Source organism: Alligator mississippiensis, chromosome 11 (assembly GCF_030867095.1).
Source record: "Alligator mississippiensis isolate rAllMis1 chromosome 11, rAllMis1, whole genome shotgun sequence".
NCBI lineage: Eukaryota > Metazoa > Chordata > Crocodylia > Alligatoridae > Alligator > Alligator mississippiensis.
Window position 1 is genome coordinate 25,587,109 of NC_081834.1, and position 27,419 is coordinate 25,614,527.

A 27,419-nucleotide genomic window follows, 5' to 3' on the forward strand; every position below is an offset into this window, starting at 1 on the left:
GTTTAGGAGAGGAAATAAAAAATAAATTCTCCACTTGAATTTATAAGAAGATAGAATACCATCATCACGAAGGTTTAGAAATCATTCTTATGAAAGCTAACCTATACCTAATGTGTTTAAATAACTACAAGTCTAACCCTCCTTTCTGGTAACAATATAACATTATCCTAGGGCTTGCCTGTTCACACTCATTTGGGTAGGTTACCTCCTCCGTCTTCACCTTCTTTGAATCTTGGAAGAATAGCCACCTTTTCTTGTAGCTGGTCTTTGTGACAGGGCCGTAACTGTTAATAATCAGATCAGTCCCCCCCTAAAACAGAGACAGAGTATATTGTTTTATTAAACCATACTGGTAAGAGGTTTTTAAAAAAAAAGTACAGCTCACTGGTCACACATCCTGTTTATTCCCATTAGCAGCTCAGGAATGACAAAGGGACTGAATTAAGTCTGTCCACTCATTTGCTTTCTGTGGTCTAATATGCACAAAATGCCCAAGCACAATCGCTTTCCCTGTGCCTTTGATATCTGGAATTCCTCCATCCAAGCTCTACATCATAAACAGAAACATCAGAGCAGCTGATATGTGGCAAGTTCAACCTACACTTTTAACCTGCTATAATTTGTTCATCTGTCCATAACTTAACAGCTATATAAGTAATGCTGGTTAGGGTATTTAACTTAGTGGGACTTAGATTTGTTTACAAACCCTCTCTCTCCCTGTCACTGGATGTCTACAATAGAACTCATGAGACACCTAGGCTGCAACCAGACAAGCACAGACATGTGGTATGCAGCACCGCACCATACGCTGCACATGTAGGCATTCCCTGCACTGCTACTTTGCAGTGTGGGGGTGAGGGTTCCTGACCCCAAGAGATCTTGGGGTCAAAAAAACCCACACCAAAGAAAACCGCTGCCCAAAACCAGGGCCTGGCCAGCCAGAGCCATACTCCAGCTGCCAGCCAGGTTTCTTGCCATGGTTGCAACCCCAGGAGGCATCCCAGGTAAGGTTGCTGGAGCCAGCACAGTTGCTGGCCCCAGCCTTCCCTACCCCCTAACCCCATCCAGGGTAACCTGCCGCACACAAGATGTGCCGCTGTTACCTGTCCCCAGGGAAACAAATGTTCATGAAAATCTGGATGTGTCCCTAAAGGGACAGGGCATTTTGAGCTATAGACTCTCACCCTCACACATTGCTAAAGTCAGAACCTGGCACTCTTTAGCACACAGCATACGTATTCAGGCAGACTTTATGCAGTTTAGCAATGCCATTGCATTGCAATAGTTGAGGTTGTCCCACTTCTGAATGCTGATTATTGCTATTGATGAACATATTTCAATGAAGGAAGAAGGTCACAAAGTCTGTCAATTGTTTCCATAGTAATATTTCTACCTTAGAAGCAAAATGAGGCTCACATTACCTTAGCATCAAGGAAGTTGTTCCCCACTATCATTGGCAGTAAGGATTCTTCATTCTCTGCAATTCCTTCAATACTTTTCCCTGCCTCATTAGCACTGGCTAACGAGATGCTGGTATGTGATAGCTGGTCACTACCTTGCTGCACAGGTTTAGGAGCAGATGTTTTCCTGTGCAATATTAAGCAGGAATATAATTGGCCCATGGAAGAAATACATAAGATCAATTTACAATAACACCATATTCCCCTAGTAAACCACAATGTGCAGGCTCTGAGTTTATAATGAAAGAACATTTCCTATGATTAGTAACATTATCTAGGAAGAATAAACAGTTAAGAGAACAAGGCTGTTCTGGTACCCAAGTATGGCTAAAAACAACCCTCTCCTGAACTGTGGGATAAAAAATAGTCTAAGGGTCTCCTGGGCCAAACAGTCCATTGGAGCAGCATGATTAAAGTGCATCAGTGTCTATAGCCAATTGCACAGAAAGAAGTGATGCAGTTAGTATTATATCTGACTGCCTTTGACACTCCAGCACAAATCATTAGGTACCTACTTACAGTTGGGGTGCCTAGAGGGAGTCTTTGATGTCAGTTTGGAATCGTACTCAAACTTGCATCTCTAGAACTGTAGTGAGGCACCTTAACTACTCTCGCACTGCAGCCTGGCTCTACTGTGAGAAAAGCATGAGATCATTTATGCTCAACTGGAACACTTCATAAAAAAAGCAGAGTAACTTAAAAATCCCCAAGCTCCAAACTTGCGGGCCTAATTCACACAGCAGTTAATGATATGGGCTGGAGAGTGACCTCCACCCGCACATAGTTTCATAGTTGGTAGGGCTGGAAGGGACCTGAGCAGATCATCAAGACCAACCCCCTGCCATGGCAGGAAAAAGTACTGGGGTCAAACGACCCCAGCAAGGTGTTCATCTAACCTCTTCTTAAAGACCCCCAGGGTAGGAGCCAGCACCACTTTGCTTGGAAGTTGGTTCCATGTCTTAGCCACCCTGTGAAGTCGCGCCTCCTGATGTCTAGTCCGAATCTACCCTCTGCCAGCTTGTGACTGTTGCGCAAAGCAACTGAAGCAAATATAACTGAAGTCCACTTCTGAGTTCTTTATATCCCGAGTTTGCAGGAGCTCCTGCCCAGGAATACTGTGGGGTTGAGTCTCTGTTGACTGAGACTGGGCAGGCTACAATGTAGATCAGGGGGAGCTGCTGAAATATACTGCAGAGACATCTCTGAATCATGGGGATTTCCATTTGAAAATATGATTACTAACTAGATTACTAACTCTTCAAGCAGCATTAACTCCTCTCTGTGCCACCTACCCCCTCCATTACAGAAAAGAGCTAGGTAAAGGACGGGGACAGAAACACGGCACCTGGAATGATACTCATCAATGGTATGACCATGTAAAGTGAGGCTGAACACTTTGTGGTAGGAGAGTACACACTCAGATGGAATGAGAGGTCTCCGACTGCCTGGTTTCACAAAGGAGCAGTACTTTTAGAAAGTACTTACATCTTCCACAATGAAAACTTACCTGGCTTTACTGCGGTAGATCAAAATCAGGATGCAGATAAGAATACAGGTCAGGGCTATACACACTCCAACAACAATGCCAGTCATTGATTTCTGGTCCAAGTGATAATAGCCAGAATAAGCTGCATTATAAAAAGAGTCACACGGCACTTAGACTTAGAGTCACCCCTTATGTATTCCTGAGAATAAATGCAGCTACAGCCACAGTAATATTGACATTTTTCCTTTAAACACTCTTTTGCAGATCTTTGCTATTATACATTTTTACATTTCTGTTGGAAGAAACACTTTGAATATTAGGCTTATGAAATTCGAGCTTTTTAACCTGGGTGGTTTCATTAACTTGTTTTTCATTTGGTTATCATACGCATATTAGACTAAGTCCTAAGGCCCTAACGATTTTTATTCAGTGTTTTCTCTGGGAAAACTGTCACTGACTTTCAGGGGCAGGAGAGAATTGATTGAGATCCTCTATTTTCTGGCTCACTAAAGGCAAAATATCAAAAAGGTTAGCACACACAGACATCTCTGAAAAATTACCAGCTTCTTCATTTTAATAGTTTTAGAATAATCTACTAAATGTAGATTAACTCATCCAGGTAAATGTCTACTCAGTGACAGAAGAGGGAAACTTTGTAGCTCTGTTCCTGTATTGAGAAGTTACTCAAACAATCTTCAGCTGTAACGCATCTAGGCAGGTTTCCAGTGGGAGAACCGTAAGAGGAATGCCATCCTAGGCAAAGACAAATGAAGGTAAGCAATGACTCATAGGTCCAAAGAACTGAGAACCAGATTCCATTTCCACGCAGCTGCTTGGGAAGCCATCTTGTTTCCGAGATAGTCTCTTATCCTAATGGACTCCATGACATTAACGTCTCATGTTAAATAAAAGTCATCCCTGACTAGCAAAGTACAAGTAAATATGCTGATAATTAAGCAAATGGCATTCAGGACAAGGATAATTTCAACTCTACATTGTCTTTGAACTGAGAAAAACTGAAACCAGAAACTGTATGGACTGGGGCACAAAATTCCAAAGGTTCTCTAAGTGGAAAGGCTGCCTCACACCAAAAGCCTGAGCTGGTCCAGGAAACAGTCACTGGATGACACCAGTTGCAGATCTTTTCTTTGGTCCCTTTTAATATTCTAATATTATTAAAGCCTTAGTCTGTCTGTCCATAGTGCTTTATTTGCACTCTGATTGGATGTCTGAAACAACCAATCAGAGTGCTCCAACAGCATTCCAGACAGGAGGTAGCGCACACCACCATGACAGCAGGGACCCGGGGGGGGGGGGGGGGGGGGTGAAGCCAGCAGCACTGACCTCATGTCCCACCCCCCCTCACCCACCGCCAGTGGCATGGAGTACTGGCTGAGGGGACAGAGGAGACAGCAAGGCCAGGTTCCCCCACCTTGTTCTAGGAGATGGCAGCGGCACAGGGTGGTGGGTGGCAGCGCTCTGTTCCTGCTGCACCCCCCCGCCATCATTTCTGATGGGCAATTGGCTAGTATTAACATAAACACTATTACTGACCTGTGGCATCTGCCGAATCTAAACGTTTAGGTCTCTGATTGGACTCTGATGTCTCCTTTGGTAGGACAGCAAGTTCCACTGCATTCGAAAAAGGTCCTTCTCCCACCTCATTGGATGCTGCTATTTTAACAAGGTAGACATTACCAGCCACAAGATTCTCCAGCAAAGCCATAGTTATTGCTCCTATTAAAAGATTTTATTAAAAATAAATATCAGTTAGGCAAATAATGTAGAAACTTATTGAAATCTAGATACAAGAAGAGATTTAGCTCCTTTGAATCTTGTTTGGAAAAGAGAGCACAGCATTCATATTCTCATTAGCAATTAATAGCATACAAGTACCTGCCTCCCAGCTGCTGCTTTCCTCAATACTTGCCCCACCTGCCATTGCTCTCCCAATGCAGAGTTGGGAGGCATGAATTTAAGACAACCCTCTGATATACATGGATTTACATGAATGGAATTCCATACATGGAATTACATAAATATTGGGAGGGTCATCTTAAATTTGAAGTAGTCTTGGATTGGCTAAATATGGTAATTACTGGGTATTTAAACAAGGCACCTAAGAAAAATATTATAGGGAATATCTCTCACATGCAGGCAAAGAACAGATTAAACTATAAATAGGATTGCAGTCCTTGTACTGGCAGAGCCCCCATTAAAACTGAGGAGAATTTTGCCTGCATAAGAACTGAATGGTTGCTTAAAGTTCCAATTACCTTTTAAAAAGCTAATTCTTCTCTGTGCCATTGTATGTACATTATTTTTCTTTCCAAAATGATGACTACTTTATGATTGATCTATCCCTATTCTTCAACTTCCAAGAAGTCAATCCAAACCATTCAAATCAGTTTCAGAGGTCACCATTTATAGTATGATGGGAATGTATGAAATACAAGGTCATTTTGTGTAAGGAAAGATAATACAGTTGGAAAAAAAGGAAAATACGTCAAAAGTTACTTCAGCTCTTCCATATATAAACAAAACTCCATAAACATCTGTTAGTTAAAGTCATCTGAAGTAAAATGTGAGTTATCTGGAACCAAAGGAACTGTAACATTTAGCACAAGTAAGGGCAACAAAAGGTCAGCTTGCATTAGAGCTTCTTTCCCACCAGCTTCTTTCAAATCAATTTTATCAGTAAAATAACTAAGCTGTTTGTGCTGATTTACTGCACAAGCATGTTAAGGCTGCAACTTTTGATCCACTTAAAGAGAGCTTGGAAACGGGAAGGGGGAAGAGGAAGATACTTCACACTGCAAATCAGCAACAAATTATAGTGGTCTTTCAAACTCTGCTCTTGTTGGCCCCAGATCAGTAAAAATAAAGGTTTTCTTCAATGTGACAGAATGGCTAAATATCCTCAGCATCACTTAATATATATCTGTGAAGCCTGAGGAAGAACTTAATCTTTTTAACATCTGGGAATCTTCCACCTAAGGCTAGCATGGAAGTAAATTAGTGACAGGCCTTACCTATGACTAGCTCTTCTCAACAAAATTAACATATTGAAAAAAAAAAATCTTACTATTACAAATTTCCTGCCAAAGAACTTCCCAACCTTCCCTCTGTATTCCCCTCAAATTTGTATCACAAGTCTACTTTATTTATACTTTAACTAGCAACAGACAAATAATATTCCACTATTGAGGTTTCCATGAAGACAAGCCATTTTTATAAATGGCTCTCATCTCCCCATATTCTCAACAGGGCTGTGTCTGTCTCCTGAAGAAGCATCCAGCATCGTTGAGGTAAACTTGGCTTTACAATCAGTGAGGACAATGAGATGTGACAACCATTTACAAGAGGACTATTTTTTCCAAGTTTCTAGAGGGGGAACAAGAAAACTTCTGGTCATAGGTGATTGGTGAGGAGGGTGTGTGTTGGGGGGGGGCATGTGTCCCCCTGACAGTGCCACCCCCACCAGCGGTGGCTTATGCGAGTGCTTGCCAGCCCTGTCCCCAACACTGGCTTCTGTGGGTGCCCCACCAGGCTCAGGAGGCACCAGTCGCCCATGCTTTTGCTTATCAAAAAGAAAAGCATAGAATCTGATTAAACCTAGACATTTCTTTGCAACAGTTATCCCCTGCCTTACCCCACTCTGCAATTCTTCATTTCCTGGGCTTATGACACTTGTTTGTAGGATAACTGCAACAATCATGTACGGTTATTCACCCTAAATTACTAGCATGTGTTCTTAATGCCATCCTAACATAGTTTTTTTGGGAAGAAAGTAGAAAAATTATGGACGCAGCTCTTCTACATGCACTTCTACACTGAAAAGTGGCTTTGTAGCTTCAGCAACTTCTTCAGATGTGTCCAAAATTATGACTGCAAGCCATGTAGACACAAGGACTAGCTATATACCAGTTATTTGAGGTTCCAATGGTAGCGAGGGGCAACATGAAAAACCAGAAAACTTGATGTTTGGATGCCACACTAAGCTCACAGAGGGGAAAAACAGCTTACAGTGTTTATAAATAAAACCTGGACAAATTAGATCTATAGTCAATGAAAGACAAACAAAGGACCCACAATGCCATATTCATAAAAGCACTTTTATGAGCGATACAGTATTCAGGAGACCTGCAGGACTGCCCTGAAAAACAAACTCCACTACCATCGCTACAGTGGAACTAAAATTAAATCAGGTGTCACTGGATTTATGGAGCGTTTCAGTTTATTTGAACCAGCTGAGCTGTGAAGCAGTAGAGAGCTCCTCTCTCCTCTTTACCAGTTTTAAGCGTTTACCCACCACAAAGCAGCAAATGATTCTCATCCAAATATCACAGCAGAACTATCAAGGTATTCCCATGAACATCCGTAGCACTTTGTTTTTCTTGCTCATACACAGGGATTCACAATAAAAATGGGCTGCACAGCCACTCCTTTAATCTTGCAGGTTCCCCTACTCCCCCTTCCCTGTTGCTGATTGGCTGAGGGGCCCTGGTGGCCTTGTTGATTGTTGCTGACTGGCTGGAAGGCAAAAACAGCACCATTTTAAAATCACGGTTTCTGCCTCTCTCCTGATCAGGAGTGAGTGGCAGGGCCCTTCTGCCAATCGGCAGTGGGGAGGTGCACAGAGAAACCTGCAAAATTAAAGGAGCTGCCACCCAGCCCACTTCCACTGTGAATTCAGTAGGTCTCTCCTCATATAGGATGTTTTGTTATTTCTAGTTCTGTTGAAGGGTTATCATTGCTTTTCCAACCCTAGAACTAATAGTTACAGTTTACCTTCTTTGTGTAGCACTTGCCATTCTCCAGCAATCCAAGCCTTTCTGGATGCATAGAGGATAGTATAGCGAGTAACAACAGTTTCAGGACCATCAGGGGGCTTCCAGGAAACCAAAGCAGTATCATCTTCTATCAAAGTCACCTTCACGCCAACTGGAGGGCCAGATGGAGCTGCAAGAACAGGAACACTATTATTATGGTTATTAATTCACATACACTGAGCTATTTAACAAAAAAAATTTGCAAATCCTAATGTCACTCTTAATGGCTACAGTTAACTCCCAAGTAAACAGCTGGGAAAACACACACTGGTGTCCTCAAAAGATACTTTCTTTTCAACTCCAATTTGAGTTTACCATTTTATGGAATCATATTTGGATCACTGAAATCAAATTATTAAAATCATGATTTTTGTTTCAAGTCCAATGTAAACAGTTATTTATAAACAGATCAGCAATTCCCATTAATATGAGCATCCCCGACACTGCAACACTTAGGACATGAAACTGAATTCATTATAGATGTTCATAGCCCAAGCTGCCAGAAATGTGAATTGAGAAATAAGCTGCTAAAGCAATGAAAAAGAAACTGGATTTTTAACATCTCTGCAGTTTTTATAAACTTAAGTTTAGGGTACACAGAAAAAGATTTTTTTTATATATGGGTTAAAAATGACAGTGTCCCTTTAGCATGCTATTTTTAAGTTCTTATTAATGGTGTTATAATTTAAATGTCATTTGCAGAGGAAGCAAGTTTTGTTTTGTGCACTATTAGCTACAGCTTCTCTGTCAAAATGTATATGCAGTTTCACAGATCTAAAGGTATGTGGCTTATCCTTCTCACTGCTTTTCTGTACTTCCTCACTAAAGAGAAACAAATATCAAAATAACTTGGGAAAGTATTGAAAACAAAATTCCACACACACCACTTAAGAAAATAGTAGTAGTAGTAGTAGTAGTAGTAGTAGTAGTAATAGAGTGCAACAAACATGAAAACTATTTTTAAAACAGAATCAGAACTGACTCTTTCCTAATGTTCTTACCTTCTGGAAGTGTGGTATGGTAAACTACAGGACTCCAGGGACTAGACAGCTGATCCACATGCAATCGAACTGCAAACTCATACATTGTTTTCGGCTCTAGACCTTGGACCAACATGTGAGTTTCTGACCTATAAAGATGAATAAAAAACCCATGTAAGTGAAAACATGGTTGATTAGCTCATCCAGATGAACCTCTGGGGTCACCAAGTGTGCCAATGACTGATGCTTATCAGTTCAACCCTGCCACGATATGAACATGTCTGAAGGCCAGCTAGTACACAGCATCCCCACCCCATCGAGTTGGAGAGGTAATGTTTAGAAAGAATCCCCTCCCTCGGCACTTCTCAGTGATGTGTGGACTGTCCTCACAGAAGACAACTCCTGCCACACAATTGGCTCTAATTCCCACTCTGCTGTACAGGTTGCTTAACATAATGCTACAATACCTCTGTGCACTTAGAGATGCTCTAAAATCCACAGAATAGCAGAATCAGGCCTTAAATCTAAGGAACCTTGGCTTCCAATCCTGTGATCAGATAAAAAGACCATGTATTATCCTTGCCCAGTTCATCTATGAATGAAACATCCCTTTCACTCCTTTATGGTCTTCCAAGTCTCTCTCTTCAGATGGAGAACAGCTTAAACTTTACATGGCTCAAAAGCACAAACTCATCCCATTGATCTGGCTATACCACAGACCAGGGCTGCCCAACTTCTACGTGGCTGAAAGGCTACATGCATTGTGAACTGAGCAGTGAGGGCTGCATGTCACATAGGCCACACTAGCGTAAACAATAGGATGTCTGAGCCGCACACCATATAGGTGACCCCCCCTACACCTAGGCCCCCACTCATCTCTCTGGCTGTGACACCCTCACTACACCACAATGCACAGGCACCCACAGCCACACACTACCCCAGTACCACAGGGCATGCTGTGCCACCCTGCCCACTGAGGTAGGGGAGGGAATTGGAAGCCAGAGGCGGGAGGGGAAGCCTGGAGACCCTGGTTGCTGCTGAAGCAGCCAGAGCAATGGGAGCAGCGGACCTGAAGGAACCAAGGGGCTCCAAATTAACCTCTCACTGGCTGCATGTAGCACCCAGGCTACCAGTTGGACAGCCCTGTCATAGAGCAGGGCTAGAACTGGATGCCCTGTCCTTTGTGATGGCAGAATGTAGTGAGGTAATCCTGAGCGTCAAAGAAGAAGAGCTAAAGCAGTCTAACAGCACCTCCTGACAACCTACAAGTTAGAACAGGCAGCAGCACTGTCCCAACAGGTGGAGATAAGGTGTTCCAGTAAGTGGTAATTAAAAGATGCAGGAAGATGGGAAAGAGAAAAGAAAGCAAGGCATTTGGGAATGAGGAACTAAGAATAATTAACCAAATTGTACATACGTTTGAAGGTAGAGGACTAGAGATGCATTCTGCAGCCCCACGGGGTTACAACGGATGGTGTAATTGACAACTTGCGCAGACGTGAACGCAGGTTTTCCCCAGTGGAGGAAGATAGAAGATGAAGTGTTAGCTTTGGCATACAGGTGGTGGGGCGGTGGTGGTGGTGGTACCATACGATCACGGACAGCTATTTAACACAAAGGAAACAAGATTTATTTAATGAATGAAGTACAAATGTTGGCAGGATTAAGAGAGAGGTCTGAATTGGTAAGACTGGCTCCAGATCTGGCCTTTTGCAAGGTTAGATGCTGTTCAGAGCTAGGAATTTGGTTCAGGCTATTAAAGACCTCTAGGGAAAGAAAAAAAATAACCAAAAGCAGGTGATTATTCCTCAGACCTCTCTGTTTAATTAAAGCTGGGGAACTCAAACAGGAAAACTGGAAATGTATACGATGGGGTATGCAGGCTACACAGTGCTGTAGAGACAAAGGGAGAGAGTGCTGTTTGCTGGTTCTCTCACTCATTCTTCCTGGTTGCAGTTCATGTTCTACAGAAACCCGTCTCAAATTTGGTGCAATGGATGTGGTCTTTTTGGTCTCAATTTTTAATAATAAATTTATATTTTGTTAGATTAAAAACCCCAAGCAAGTAGAGTTAAACTTTTTTTGAACTGCTCAGTTCTTGTAAAATTGGGGAAGTGACATTAACACTTACAGACACATCCTGGAGTACTGACTGTTTGGTCTGCCTGGTAACCTTCTTCCAGGCTGTTATAAGCCAACAGCCGTACATGGTACTTTCTTCTAGGATCTGCAGAGAGGAACATAGAAAAAGTCATAAAACTGCTGGTAAAGAATGAATATTTTCAAATATCTACAAAATGACTAGGAAATTGCTGAAGTCAGCTCAATCCTAATACCACTTTTGTTCAAAAGTTGTTTGCTGAAACCCGTAAGGGACTCACATGCTTGCTCCCAATAGCCTAAATCAGAGTTTTGTCACAAACCTTAATGAAGGCATAATCAATAATAAATTGCTTTTTAAAGCAATTTCTTACCTTTGCAGCTGTAATGCTGGATTAATTTAGCACTATTTAAATAAACACCCTGAAAAAAGACTTTGAATACAAAGACTTTGACTATAAACAGCATAGCCTGGATTCCAAAGATACCAGGAATTGTTTCTGGAGAAGTTGGATAGATTGAGGGGGCAAAAACAAAAGCAAAAAAGACAGGACTGGGTTCAACCAAGAAGTAGGCAGAATTGATGTGGTCCTGGCCCTCCAGAAGTTTTGCAGTGGAGAGAACAATGATTGTTGAGACTTCTTCTGACTTAGAACATTACCTTTTAGGCATTTTCTTAAAAGCTGATCTTGACCTGTTTCAGTAGTCACTGATTATTTGTTTCTAAGCAGACATATTTTCAGAAGTTTCATTTTCTCGTAAACATGTCTTGACATTTTCAGTAAGTAAACAAAATAAAAAAAAGAGTACTCTTCTATGAGATATGTTGTTTCTCTGGTGAAGTGCAGAGGAGTCCCCTCTGCAGGCTTGAGAACAGCTGTAACAAACGTGTCACTAACTCTACAGTTACAATTTTGCTGTTTTTTGATGAGCTCTCTTGTAGGGCCTCTGAAAGGGCTGGCCCCAGAGCAGTGAATAAGTGTGTGATGGCCCTATGCTTCAACATAGTGAGAAGAAATGTGCAACTATGCCTCACTAAAACTATTGATGCCCAGAGAGGTTTTAAAGGCAAAAGGAAGGAAGCTACACAGCTCCCACCAGAAGGCCTTGCTTTGGGAAATCTCCACCAAAGATTACAATTGGAAAAAAAGAGGGAAAAAAAAAATATATATATTTTTTAATCCTTCTGTTTTACCAAAACTTAGATCTAGTTTGCAATAATTGCAGATACCAAGTTTTCAGATCAAAATGTGATTTTCATGTTGGTGTGCCTCATAATATCTCTTCTTTGTTCTTGATGGAATTCTTCTAGCGCACTGGGAGAAATGTTTGGTTATTTCCTTTTTACTACCTACGTACATAGGATATTTTGCCTTCCACAAGAATTTTAAAAGTTAAAATGGAAGTCACAAAAGTGTGTTGCCTTCTCTTGGCCTTTTTCCTGTCCTAAAATGTTTGCAGCTTTGATTTTATTCTTTCCCAAATTAACCTTCCTTCTTTTCTGCTTGATCTGGGATTTAATGTAATCTCTTGAATGCAATCAGGCTGCACATACTTTAGTGTTGGTTCCTGAAGGCAAACAGGACTTGAGCTTCAGTTGGATCATTAGCTTCCTCTGCTGTGTCTGCATTCCTAAACCTTGTTAACCAAATCTCCTTAACATTTAAAAAGCAAACCCCAAACTCCCCCAAACCCAGGAAGTTATCATAGATTCATAGATGTTAGGGTCGGAAGGGACCTCAATAGATCATCGAGTCCGACCCCCTGCATAGGCAGTAAAGAGTGCTGGGTCTAGATGACCCCAGCTAGATGCTTATCTTACCTCCTCTTGAAGACCCCAGACCTCATCTTTCTGGGAGAGTTGCAATGTACATTTACAGAATGTTTTCATGCTTGTTTTGAATGGGACTGTGGCAGGGTAGCACCAGGGCACCCACAAACATTTTTTTTTTTACCATCCTATTTCGGAACCATCTGCCCCGCACTCGTCTGCCATGCCTTGCTGTCTCCATGGATATTAAGACTGCAGGAGGCTATCCTCATCTAAGTGGTGCAAACTACCCTCATAGCCCTGGCCTTATGGGACATATGGCTTCTGCCTTCCCTACACCACGTTCTATGCCTCATAGATGTTACATTCGGTTCATTCAGCTCACACCCCACAACAGTCCATGCTTTGCTGTTACCTTCCAAATACTCCCTTGTCACACACGTTGTCGGTATACCCTACTGTCTTAGCTGAGTCTAGCCCTGTCACATCTGGGATACTCCACTGTCTTAGTTGGTTGTAGCCCATACCAGGCCCTCTTATCACAAGTTCTCTACTTCCCACTGGCCTGGCCCTGCTTACCTCAGGCCCTCTTCCCTTCATGGTGGCCTGGCTTAGTTTGCTCAGGCCTCTCTCTAGACCTGGCTCTGGTTAGCTCAGGCCTAAATCTACTTCCCAAGACCTGACTTTGGTGTGTCTAACTCAGGCCTCTTCACTTCTCCTCGGGGCCTCTGGACCCTCATGGCCCAAATGGTCTTGCTCTAGCCCCTCACTTTTCAGTCAGGATGTGCTCCCTTAGCCTTTCCCCTCCATGGGGTAAACAACAAGGCAGGGAGGGCCGAGGCTTTCCAGTGCTGCATACTCACCTTTCACTGGGGAGGCTCAGTGTGGCATTTCCTGGACACTGCCCTGCCACACCACCCAACCCCAGTAGGGTGTATTTTTCAGTCTTACCCAGGACCCATCATCAGGCCACGCTGACCTCACTGTGCTTTCTCCTAGGTCTCCTCTGGGGATGTACCCTTCCCCCTTGCACTGGTGTTCTCAAGCTCTCAAGCCCTGGCTCCAGCTCCCAGTCTTCCTGGCCCAAATCCTCTCTTGGACCCTCGTTCCTTAGCCCCACTCCTCGGGTGACTCTACAGGTTACGTCCATGCAGGCTCTGATGACCCTGACCTCCTACCTCTCACAGCTTATCCAGGGACCTTTGCCTATCTCTAGCCAATCAAGGTGCCAGGCCCTCTGCAACACTGACCACCCATCATGGTGGTTATTTTCTTCGACCCTTTACTGGGCCCTGCCCCCACTAAGCCAGTTAAGGTCTCTGACACCAGCACACATGGCTATCTGCCCTCTTCCACCCTGGGCTCTCCTCTCCGAGACTCTTCAAGTCACTCACTCCTTACTGGGCTTGGAACCCCACTATGATCTTATTTTCTCTACCCCTCGGGTACACTCTGGCCGGGTGCTCCACCTCCTGTGCCCTGGCCCTAATTGTCAGGGCCCACTTGTCACCTTTGGTGGCCTGATGACCTAGCCTAGCTCCTAGCCCAGCTCTCCCAAGGCCATGGGGCTCAGCTTCTCCGCTAGGCTGGGGCACTCCTCCCCTGGGTCCCTAGGAACCTCTGCCTCCCCAGTAGTTCCTACGCTGTCCTCCAATGATACCGATGACATTCCAGAGTCGTGCTCTTCTCCTGCATGAGTCCTGCTCTCCCAGCTCCTCTACTGTTGCCCCCATATTAGAGCACTCAGCCTGGGCTTATGTCCTGACTCAGCCAAGGCTCAGGCCAGCCAGCCGCCCTCTGGGCAGTCATGTGAGGCTTCCTGAATCACCCCAGCTGCCACTTTCTCTAGCTGCTGGGTCCTTAATGGGGATCAGCACACCTGCTGAGGCTTCCATGCTCTGGCCAGCTCCCTTGAAGTGGCAGGCATGTCCAGTGCGCTGCCACAGGAAAACTTCTGGGAAAGTATTGCTCCAAATGTATATTTTGTTTTTAAAACAATGTTTAATCAGATCTCATACAAGGGTTTTGGGGCTTTTAATATGTAAATGAAACAGTTGTTTTAAACATTTCCCTCCTGCATTTGACACTTAGCCTTTAAATCAGATCAGCACAAAAGAACAAGAAAAAGTGAAAGCATACAGCCTATTTTCATTGTTCAAGCAGAATATAGTGCAACAATGAAACTGCAAAAACTAAATCATATTTTAAAATGTTACTAGTATTTAATGATCCAAGTGCTGTTATTAGCACAAAAAGTTGCTTCAATTTCTTTTTTAACCAAATAAACTGATGAAGTGAAATGCTATTCCAGCAACATGCCCAGATATCACTTTTTCAGATCTCAAAAATAAATTGTAAATGAAGAAAACAGCTGAGCATTTGAAAAGCAGTAATGCTTTAAAAAAATAGGACTACCAATGAAAGAGGGGTAAACCTAAGAAGTACCCCAAATTTTGGGTGCATCAAATCCAATCTTCCAATCCAATCAAGCTTCTCAGGGCTGCAAAATTAAGCACTGAATCTAAAAGACTTTGCATCCTTGGTTTTCCATGGTTCCTGCTGCTAACTAGGTCAGAAACACCAGCATATGTTATTTTAGCTCTTCTGCTTCAAGTTGAAGCTACGTACAAAAACTTTAGAAAGGTAAGCAGAACTTAAAAAAAAAAAAAAGGCCTTCAGAATGACTTTTTTGTCTTTTGAAGTGGCTTGTGTTAACTGATTTTTCCAACTGTTCTTAGAAAACTCCTGAATTCTTATACGGCTTGGCAGGGTTTTAAAAAGATTCCATATAAACAAGTGGCATCCAACTGACCAAGTGTCACAGTCTATTTTTCCTTTACAAGCTCCTCCAGAGGAGACCCCTGCTGCATTTCCGCAAATCACAGGATGACAGACACAACAATTTATCATCCTGCCCAGCACCTTCAAAAACGCCTTGTGCCCTTTGAAAGTGGTCACCCAGAACTGGTCATCTTTACTGTGAAATGAAGAATAGCTAAGGTCTAATGCCCTGCTGAGCTGAATGAACCTGTGAGGTCTGTTTATACTCACTGTTTTGTTCTGTTTTGTTTTTTAAACCTGAATTCCTCATTAACACTTGATAAGGTGGGGAGGGAGGAAAATGTTTTACTCCTAAACACATTACTGGGTATTTTTCTGTGTGTCTTCAAGTAAAAGCTCATTTTTAAATCATATTTTTCAAAATAAAAGTGTCTGGATTAGGTCAGTACACCAAGTAAAAGCACAATATTCAATAGAGTCAATCTTACATATGTATAATGTGAAAAGCTGCAAAACAAAGAAAATTAATTTTCTATAGCACCACATGCATCTGCTTCCTACTGACATAAGAAACTCTTTGAATTGTCTCCACCATTTAAAAGCAGACCTCTGTACAGAACATAATTATTACATGGTTCAATTCTTAGCAAAAATTGAAGCCAAAGTCCTTGTAGAAAAAGTTTACCAAACTGTCATGTATCATTGTTTCCATGGCCAATGGAGCACATATTGGCAATATAGCCTTTCACAACCAAAGATTATATATTCTGGACTGATCTGAAGGCGCCTAAAAATTACGGAGCCCAAGAGTAAAGAAATTAAAAGGTGGAAAAGGAAACTGTATTGGACAGCTGAAGAAAGCACTTTAAAACATATTCACAAATTATTCTCATAATATTGATGCAAATCCAATTCAGGCAATATTTGCATAAACATTCTTAAAAGGTTTATGATATGTGAAAAAAAAAGTTATGCTTCTATATACAAGATCTGCTTGTGGCTCAGAAAAATTAAGGAAATAAATGTACCCAAACTACATTATGGAGGAGGAAATATATTTTTGTTCTGAAGTAGTTTGTACACAGACTATTAAAGCTCTTATTTATTAGACTGATTTACTGCCTTGAGATGTGATTCAATCCTAGGTGGCAATCCCAATACAGTCTTGGCATAAACATTTTCATCTAGCAGTTCATCAGTTGGATCAAACATTTTCCATACAGATCTTTAAACAAAAAAACAAACCTAGGCATTTGCATTATCTTTATCCAGTATAGATATCCTGAATAATTTACATATAGATCATTGTTAAAAGATTGGTGATGGCAAGGCCACCCAGGGGCCTGACAATCTGAACTTTAGTATATGCCACCTATGTGCATTAGACAGCAACTGCAGGCTTCATAGTCACAGAAATCAACGAAGAACCCAGAGAGGCCACCATTCAAGCTTACAGACAGGGGAACAGAATATCTCTGCCACAAAAGGCTGCTGCTGTTCAGCAACAACTGGACTCTGGTATTCACTTTACTTAACACAATATTCAGTACTTAATTGATTTAAAATCTGAAAAAAACCCTAATTCTACATCTGTGCTATGTACTTGAATATTTTGATAGCACTATGAACTGTTTCAACTAATTCTAGAAAGTCAGTTTTACTGGTTTTTGATAAAGGCAGAAGGTCTAGTCCTAGAGATGAGGCAAACAGGTATTTTGTAGTTAATTTACTGGCTGGATGAACTGAGTTAATTTGTTTTTGTTGAACATTTTTTTTCAGCACTGCTGGCTTTATTATGTGTTTTGAGATTAAGTAAATAAATATCAGGGTACCTGGAGCATCTTTTTATGGACATCTTTATTGTTATTACTTAAATATAAATAAGTCAATTGATTAAAAGTACCCAAAACTATACACCTTAGGTACAGTAAGAGACCAGCACTGCACTTTTGTTAAGTTGTAAACAAATTAGCTAATACTAATTCACTAGCTTTGCTGCAAGAGGACTTCCAAGATTCATTATCTTAGTGAATAAATTAGAGATTGCAAAGATATTATGAAGCAGGTAGCGACTGGAATTTGGAGTAGCTAGAGTGACCTTAATATAATCATGACCATAGTTTTATCTGATATGGCCAATAAATGCCAACACTCAACTATAAATTTAACCACAGGCATGAACTATTGTACACACACACACACACATACACACACACTATTCCTATGAAACAAAAAGCTGGCAAGATCCTAACATGTCTATTTAGTACTCAAGATAAAGATTTACTTTTAATGCTCTAAAATATTACTGTTTCACTTATCCTACAAAAATCCTACCAACAGCCTACAAGACTGCTAGTATAATTCAGTATTCTCTGGTGTCATTTATTCTCCCATAAATAATTGCAGTCAACTAAGAAAACTTTCATGTTTCTTCCACCAATCAGACACTAGGGGGAGTATTGTCTTTCTTAGCAGCTAAATGAGTTCCACAAGTACAGAACTAAATTACATTCACTTAAATAAACATTTAACTGACATGTTCCTAAAATACAGATTACAACCAGAAAAAGCTATTGAAAGGAACTATTTTTCTTTATAAAAAAGTCCTGGTAACAAAGTTTAACTCCTCTATTTTATTATCTCTAGATCCCAGAGATGTAATTATAGTGGTGCAGGTCATAATTACTTAACATACCCACACACACACACTATATTGTCATTACTGCTATAAACCAAGCCATCAAAAGTCAGGTACATTTGATAAAAATATCTGACTCCAGGGAAGTGTATTTTTCCCCCCACTAAGTGCCCCATATATGATTAGTGTTTCAGATCAAGCGATTCTGAAGTTTCAACACTGAATGTTAATGCACTCTATAGGAATGCAATAATAAAACAGCTCCCATTTCCACAGAACATCACTGCATGCCATAGGAAGATGAGAGAAGCATCATTGTAGATTTCCTTTTTTCCGCAAAACAAATAGTAAAAACAGAATTGCCACAAAGTCAAATCTTCTATATCCTAGCACGTGCCATGCTTCCTTACTTACAACTTACAAATACTTACAACTAGTGACATCAACTCTGCTTCTAGCAAATCTCTTTCAGTGACACCAACTGCTGCCAAAATAAAGTACTACACAGGACAAACAAGTCATCCCAGTGGGATGGGGGAGAAAACCTGTTCTAAGTGGATTTCTTTTCTTTTTGTCCAAACCTTTAAAAGACCAGATTTAATATAAAATTCTTAAGCTATACATATGGGTAGTGGAAGCAGCTAAAAATTTTATTTAAGCATATAGGGCGCGTTCCCACATGCAGGGGCATGCTTTTGCCATGGCCCTAGAAGTGTACTGGAGCTACCTTGCACCACATAGAGCAGATTATAAAATTCTTTAGAATGAATAAAATTACTCTCTCTTCACTTAGTTCCACACTTTCTAAAACGCAGTGGCAAGTAAAGAAAAATATACAAGATGATCTAACATTCTTCTATAACACTATAAATTGTCGTTCTTTTAATTGGCCTCTGAATCAGAAGCTGAAACCCAACCTTCTTGCTGGGATATAAAGTGATTGCAATAACAGTTACTGTCATTCTGAAAAAGGAAAAAGATGTCCTTTATTTTGTAGCTGTTTCTCCCTGTGGTAAGGGCAACATGGAGAGAGGAAGGAACATCTCCCCAGCACAGGTTGGTTCCATCTGGTGAAGTTATACCTCATTACTGCCAGATGGTGTCATCATGCACTTCCAATGAACACACTGCTAGACAGAGTATGGGCAATGAGTAAGAGGTATCTGTACTGAGAAGGTTTTCTTATACCCTCTGCAACTCTTAAAACATTTAAAATGTAAATCATTTGATGTTTAAACTATAAAGTCTGCATAAACAAAACTAGGAAAAGGTAACTAAGAACAAGTTTCTGCAGCACTTAATTCAGTTCCATATTTTCAATAAAGAAATGTCATTATAAGAATTAGTTATTCCAATATATCCATCTGTAAAACTCTAAATAATAAAAAAAACAAAAAAAATCCAACTCAAACCATGCATCAGGAACAAAAATTTGCAGTTCTCAACCATGCTTTAACACTATCCTTTGAATCAAAGAAAAGTTCCCAAGTACTCTATATGTTTTATTGCAGTTTTAGTAAATCCTCTTGTTTTCACAAGATTAATTTATTCTAAATGTACCTACAAGTGCTCAGGCTGGAAAGTGAAGATCATATGGGAAGAATATCCAAGATTATTTTGTATAACAGACGCATTGACACATCACAAGACAAATATTCATTGATTTGGAGCTAATGCTGACAGAAAAAACAACTCTCTTAAATCAAAGGTTTTAGAGCTGTATTTGCTGATGTTAAAGCAGTCAAATTTGGCTTTTTGGCAAATGCATCATAGAAAGCATCTGTTTACAGACTATTTAGTCGAGGTTACAAGAGAGTGTAATAGTGTAGCCCTTAAAAACCCTGTCATTGTTTCTTTCAGCTGCTGCATGTTTGTGAAGCTCCAAAGGCCTTGAAAGGAGCCAGAGCAGAGCCAACAGGTCAGGGCTAGATAAAATTAAGAAAGAATCCGAGGTCAGGACCATGAAAGAACTTTTTTTTTTTTCAGAACAGCAAGTCCACCTCCAGCAGACTTTCATTCAATACAGATAAAAGGGCTAAGAGGAGAAAGAGCACTCCACAGCTGGATTTAAGATTAAAAAAAAAATCCTGTTTAGGGACAGAACCAGATAAGGGGACTCAAAGAAAATAGGGCATTTTAGTACAATTTATTATTGACTCATTAAATCCAGACGCTGGACATTCTTCTGTACCTGACTGCTCTGAACATCTCACTACTTTGACACACTGGAAAAAAATGAATTTCTTGGTATATGGAAAGGACAGATTTTTCCTTTATTTGTTCCATAATTATGATTGCATAGGATTGAAACCTACTGTTGAGCCTGATGATTTGAAAAGCAAGGAAGGGGAAAAGAAAAACAATTCAAGGCTGCTATAACATTATATATAAACAACAAAATACAGATTTGGCTCTTTTTATTAAAAAAAAGAAACTGAAATGTTATTGCACATGGAAGGCAGAAAAAATTGTTGGCAGTTAAGTTTATGTTTTAAGTAGAAAAACTTATCTGACCAAATGTCCATTTTTAATTTAATCTTTTGTGTTGCTGGGTTTTTTGTGCAACCTACAGGTCCTTTGTTGTATAGTGGTCTGGCCGGATAGCTCATTGGTCTAGCCTTCCAGGGTGACTGCACTGCCCCCAAGCCCGTCCCTTCAACACAATAAACTCCAGATAATTATTCAGAGAAGAGGCCAGCAGCATGGGCTGCTGTGACACCTGGGTCATGGCCTTTGACATCAAATCTGGGGCTAGCCAAAGTCTGCTCCAAGCAACAGAGGTCCAGGGGAATTATTAAGGGGGAAGGGTGGGAAAGGAAGAGCAGTGAGAAATACTATCCTGAAAAATGCACTTTTGAAGCAAAGCAATGTAAATACAGAAGAAACTTATTAGAAAAATAAGCAAATATATTTCAGATACACAAGGCAAAAAAGCAGATCAGTGCATGAGACAAATCAATGACACCAAATTATAATACACCTTCAAACTTTTAAGTTTTAAAACTGTTTTTCTCCAAAATATGCAATAGACAGCAGCTCTTCACCCAGCACTAGGTTTCATGTACCTCCATTATTTTAAACTGTACCTACACATTCCTCTAGTTCCATGCATTAGATAAAAACAAATGGTTAAAGCAAACAAATAAAAAAAATAGTTAAATGCATTCATTACACTTTTAAAAATTTTCTATTGATGCACTGCACAAGTTACAGAGACACATTTACAAATGTTTTCATATGTGGTTATTTAGGGAGATTTAGGGGGGGGTTAAATAAAAGAGTGGGATTTAATTAGATTAACAGAATTAAAATGTGGGTTTTAAAATACTCAGACTGAGACAGTCCAGAAGATTATAAGTTATCAGCATTTCACATCCCAAATGGTTTACACATCAATTTAAAGATAATTGAAGATGGAACAGAGACTGTCTGTAAAACTCATGTTTTCCTTTCCCAACCAAGTAACTAAAAGGGAAAATATACAATTTGTTCTTTCTACAACATGGTGAAAGTTTATTTTGGTAGAAACTAGACCATATGACAGATGTGAGTCGATTCAACTAAATGGTCTAGGTTTCTGTGGTTTTGGATGGCTCCCGCTTATTTGTCTAAACCTGAAAAGGCTCCTTATCCCTTTTGTAGCTTTGTTCTATCCCCCTGAAGGGCCTCAGAACAAACAACACCTCACACCCCCTTGCAGTAAAAACATCACCTCTACTGCTGCCCACAATCAGCAATCTCAGCAAAAAAGAGGAAAGGGAAATTCCCTGGGTATAGCATTTTGGTACCTTAGAGGCTGCAGAAATGAGGAATCTGTTTAAAGAGTTGAATTTTTTGTTTTTGGAAAGTCTAAGCAGATTTAGAGAATTTCAGTTTGCTTTGACCAGATTTTCCTTCAGAACAATGTCACCTAATATTGCTCCTAGTATATATCAAAGTGTTTTAGATCAATTCCTGTTTGTGCTACGCTAATTAAACATTCTTTTAAAACAAGAAGAAACAGTGCTCTCCAATAATTTAACAGCACACTAACACTACAGATATCCTAATACTAGCTGGCTTGAGTCATATATTTCAATCTGAGTCTTCATAGGGGAAATTTCAGTTCACATACTCAAAAGCTGACTTGAAAGTGATACCAGAGGCCTGGACAAACACCTAATTTTGATCTTTTGTGCTTGTCTTTTCTTCTGGGAGACCTTTTCTTTTGTTGCTGCCCAGTGGAAGGAACATAGCTCATTGGTCCTGCTTTGAAAGATGAGAGCACTGCCCCTAAATCCACCCCTTTGAGTACAATCAGTTTAATGGAATTATGTAGAAAGAGGCCATCTTTGAAAGAAGAAAGGAGAAGGAAAAGTGTCCAGAAGAGCCAGCAGAGCCTTAATTACCTTAAATTCCTAACACAGATACTTCCATTACAAATTTGTACCAAGATCCCAACTCGCAATGTGTCCAGTACTGTAAGTATTCATATCTGTGTGTGTGCATGTGTAAGTGAAAAAGGGAATATTTAGTGAACCAAGCAGCATTATATTACAAGATAAAATTAACTAAATGAATGCCTTTAATCCCGCAATTCAAAAGGGATACTCTAGAGTTAAAAGAATCCTACTGGATTAGCTGAAAAATATCCAGGAATAAGTTATTTCCACAATGAAAACCAACTTTTCCAGGTTCTTAGAAAAAAATATTTTAGATAAATTTGCCTGATGTTTATATTTGAAAACATTCTTACTCAAGAGGGATCTAAACAATAGGTGAATAAGTGCTCTACAAAATTTGGTTTAACATCTGTTTAAGCAACAGCCATGATAACGCACATATAGACTGTCTGACATACAGCATCATCTTACAAACAATACATTTTTACACACTGACAAAGGGAATCTATTCATGACACCCAAACTTCCCCTGAAGCTATGAAATAAATTTCCTTTCAGAACTAACATTTCTCTGTTGGGCTGTCATTGGCTCCCCATGCCATTTTGACCCTTTTGTGCAGCTAAATGAAAACACCATCTATCATTACTTGCACCACAGTGACTTTCTAGGAGGTGCACAGTTTCATTGCAAAAACATCTGTGGTTTGGTGACCCTCATCCCAGATCCCAAGCTTTAAGTACTACTGTTGCAATCATGATTACAGGATACAAAAATCTCAGGTAGTCTACTAACAAATAGCAGAGTTTGCTTCTTCCCTAGATGGAAAAAAAAAAAAGCACACTCATTCACTTCCAAATTGTTATGGATAAAACAAATCAGACACAATATGAGAACAAAGTAATGAATTAATACAGGATCTTTACAATAAAATACCCTGTTATAATATTGCATTATGTCTGTTGTTATCAATACATTTCATCTCCAAGGGCAAATAAAGGGGGACCAAAATTTCAGCGGTACAGTCCAAATGGGGAGGGGGGGAGCAGGTGGAAGCAAAACCTGCATGTTTGCATCCATACAATTACTCATGTATATCAGTCACACAATAGTTGGTTCTAAGGGTACCTACCTACCTCATATGCACCCAATGTGCTATGTGCTTGTATGTGCAATACTGTGAGTTCAATCACTTATACACTCAGTCTGCAGATGCTAATTCAGAGGCTGGTTAAGGAGAACTGAAAATCTGACCCTTCAAGTCAGCAAACTTTAGAAGGCAGCTGCAAGCAAATTCATAGAGATCTAGTCATATCTTGATATGTGTAGAAGGTCAACAGGCAATTCCTATCATCTTGCCAGTGACACCGTGTTCAATGGCCTCTGTAATACTTCATTTGCTGAAGTGAAATCCAGCTTAATAAGAAATGACTTAACAGGAAGGGCTGTCAGCATGTTTCCCTTACAACCTGGCTTTAATGCAGAGTACTCCCTGAAACTTTGGCACACACAGCCAAATCCACAAAGTGATTTACAATAACAGCGTTCATAGAAGAAGGACTGAATCCAGCCACCATCTTTTTACAGAGTCCACCCCTGTGCCTCAAGTCAGCAGGTAATGGGTGCTACAATATGGAACGCTTTCCACTTTCCAAACTCTCACACAGGATATACAATGCAGGCCATCCCTCCATACATGTACACTGCTGACTCTTCCTAGGCACAGACAGGAGTGACACTTTTCACCAGATGTGGCCCTGGAAGCGCTCTACAGCTATGACTTGACACAAATGCGCAGCTGCAAAGAGCTTTAAAAGGGCCTGATCCTGTGACCAAGTGAACCGTCGTTACATGAGGGTTCAGACGAAGGTGCTCCAAAGTGGAGTGCCTTCATTAACTTGTGTGTGTGTGCCAGGAGCAGGGCTGGCTGGCACTTCTGATGTTGTTTTCAGAAGGAGGGGGGGGAAGGGAGCAGAAGGAGCTCGTTCAGGGGGTTGCCCAGCTGGTGCCAGAGGGAGGGGCAGGTAGACTGGAGCCCCACTGAGGTGGGGGCTCCAAACCAACCACCCCTCCATTCCAGTGCAGACTAGGAAAACTCCAGAACAGACCTCTTTCCCCTGCCTTCTCCCCGTCCCATCTTGAGACAGCACTAGGGGTGGGGGAAGAGAAGCATGGAGCTAGGGGGAAGAGGGTGCAGAACACAGCTTCTCTCCCTGGATTGGCTCCAAATTGGAGCTTGATCCCTCACCCTTCCGACCCAACAGCTAATGTCTGTTGGGTTGGGAAGATGGGTCTAACTCACAGTGTTTTCTGTAAAGCGCCATGAGTTGACTGGGAAACTACACTTCTGTCTGCACCTCCTGTTACTTTTCCCTCTCTATCCCCTTAGCTGCCTGTTTCTGTGTAAGAATCTCTAGCTGGTTTTATTTCTTGATGTCTTACCAGAGGTGCTGTAGTTACAATTTATGCTGTGCACCCTCTCTATCTGGCATTATAAGATTATTTTTCGATTTTGACATTTCCATCCAGAAACACCCCAATATGCAACAACACTACTAGAAAAAGAAACTAATCATCGTCCCCTAGATCAGAAAAAATATGCCAGACAGCACTCCATCCTCCCTTTTAGTGTGCAGTATTGCTGTACTCAGTGCTGCAAGCTTATGTGGTATTCAGAGGGATAGTAGTACTCTACACAGGTACACTAATTGAAAGAACATTAGAACTGAAACTCGGCATTTGGAAACAAAGCCCGATATGCATAATTTAATGGTTTCCTTGGAATTTTCAAGCACTGTAAAATCTGGTACAGATACTACTAGCCTGAATAATAACCAGGACTTTTTGATCCTTGTTTAAAAAATCATTAACCTTTCATAAAAGGTAAATTCTACCTAAAAACATGTCTTGCTGGCAGTCTCGCTTTTTTTGCTTTGCAAACCCAGGCTCTGATTTTGTAGGCTAACTCTTAAAATGAGCTCCAGCAGGCAGACTCAACCCCGGTTTGCAGGCCAGATCCATTCCCCCATGTTGTGTTACTCATCCCACAGGATTCCCCACAGGTCTGTGGCGAGTCCTATAGGCTGTGGTTGCAAGCACTAGATTAGGCATGTGGGGTTCAATCCCAGTGCACGGAGCCACGTATGGGTGGTACAGGGTGCCAGAGCCCAATCTTAGCACATGGGGTCAGATGGGGGTCGTGCAGAGCCCCAGAGTCAAATCCTAGCACATGGGGGTGATGCAGGGCCCAATCCTGGCACATGGGGGACAGCCAAGAGCATGATCCAGGCATACAGAACTGATCAAACTTATGGCCTAACCCCACCAGCCATCTGGCCCACACAGCCAAACGTTGAGCATCACTGAGCTACAGCATTTGTACTGGGGAGAGAAGGAGAGGGATGGAAGAGGGAACACCTCAATATCATGGTTTCTGTACATTTTAGTGAAATTAGTGAAAGTTAATAACTGTTTAAAACACAATTTAATTTAAACATTTTAAAATACATAATTAATTCTGAATCTTTGGAACACTCTGAAAAAAACATTACCCCAGCAATAAATTTTGCCCATAAAAGGCCTCAGTTATTCCGGAGCATCTTAGAACATGGCCATAATGCTTCCTAGAACACAAAAACTTTCTCTTTACTGAGAATGGTTTTGGTTCTCTAAGCTTTGCTCTTTGCATTGATATCCTCCCCACAATGTTGTCTGTTGTTTATTTTGAAGCAGCAGCCACCAACAGGAGCAGTCTGACGGGCTTGCAAGGTACCTAAAGCTTTCTGAAAATCCTTTGCTCTTTCAACAGACAGCACAGACTGCTATTTTTTTTGCTCCTTATAGGCAAAAGTATTATTTCCTACATTTGGAAGTGGATCATCATTCTTAGAATACACTGTATATAGTATAGTAATATTAAAGAGTGAGAACTTTTACCAGTGGATCCCCACAGGAGAATAGAACAGAGTTTTTCAAAGACTATGTCCAAGAATTCTTTCTTGCTTTTAAAAGGTGCTTTGCAGTCCTATAAAATGGAATTAGGAGCAGTTGTAAAATCCTGCTTGAACACTGGGGTTTTGTTATTGAAAATTTATGTTTGATACAATCCAGAAGATGTCTTGCTACAACAAATTTTGTTTTTATTAAAATGCCTGGCCAATATCTAAGTTTCCACAAGAAAAAATACTTGCCACAGCTTTTTCATTTGTGTGAGGTTATTCTGTAAATGGGCAAGAGCAGATATAAATTGCAAATATCTAAGTAGCCTGATATGGAAGCTAACCACAGTTCAAAGTTGATTGTTCATCTTTTCCAATGCATGAATGATTTTGATTCCAGATATCTTAACAGCTTGAATGAAAGAAAATAGAATGAAAACAGCTCGTTCTTTAATACCTCTGTATTTAAAATTTACACAGCCTTCAGAGACTTGGAACTTGACAACTCTTGTAGACTGGCTGATGGATTATTTAAATAGGTGATCACTTAACTCTCAGATAGCCTATTTAATTTGTAGAGCTAAGTACTGGTATTACCCAACACAGTAAACATCATGAATTCCATTTAACAAATATGAAGGCTGAAGGACAAGAAGTTAAGTGGCTCACCCAAGGTCACATTGCAAGCCAGTGACAGAGTAAGGAGCAGACTGCAATCTACTGGCTACCCTGTGTTGTTCTATTCATTGGACTACACTCATGGTACCTCCCATTAGCAGAAGTAAGGTCAAAGCAGTTTGAATATTCCCATAGCTAAAGATGAATCGCTTATAAAGTCAGGTTACCCATCCTCAATTACAGGACAGTGGCGTCATAGAATGTATCCTGGCAATGGCTATGAATGTATTACAGTCTTCATCTACTTGGTTCTAAGATGATGAGGCAACTGGAGCTTGGGACTGAAAGACCAAATGACAGCTGACCATCTACCATGCAGAATACACGTTTGCCTTATATGAATACTCTCTACAGCCTATTCAAAGACAATTTGAA

The 27,419-nt window shown here is 40.8% G+C and overlaps 1 protein-coding gene across 1 annotated transcript in view; it reads right to left on the minus strand.

Annotated features, from left to right (window-relative positions):
* The window catches only part of PRTG (protogenin), a 127,538-nt gene that overhangs the window by 7,081 nt on the left and 93,038 nt on the right, over positions 1-27,419 (minus strand). The window contains exons 11-18 of the mRNA XM_014605943.3: positions 10,890-10,985; positions 10,176-10,362; positions 8,780-8,907; positions 7,738-7,908; positions 4,501-4,683; positions 2,968-3,088; positions 1,422-1,587; positions 206-310 (exon numbers count right to left, since the gene is read on the minus strand). Coding sequence (XP_014461429.2) covers positions 206-310; positions 1,422-1,587; positions 2,968-3,088; positions 4,501-4,683; positions 7,738-7,908; positions 8,780-8,907; positions 10,176-10,362; positions 10,890-10,985 — 1,157 coding nt within the window. The remainder of the gene's footprint in view (positions 1-205; positions 311-1,421; positions 1,588-2,967; positions 3,089-4,500; positions 4,684-7,737; positions 7,909-8,779; positions 8,908-10,175; positions 10,363-10,889; positions 10,986-27,419) is intronic.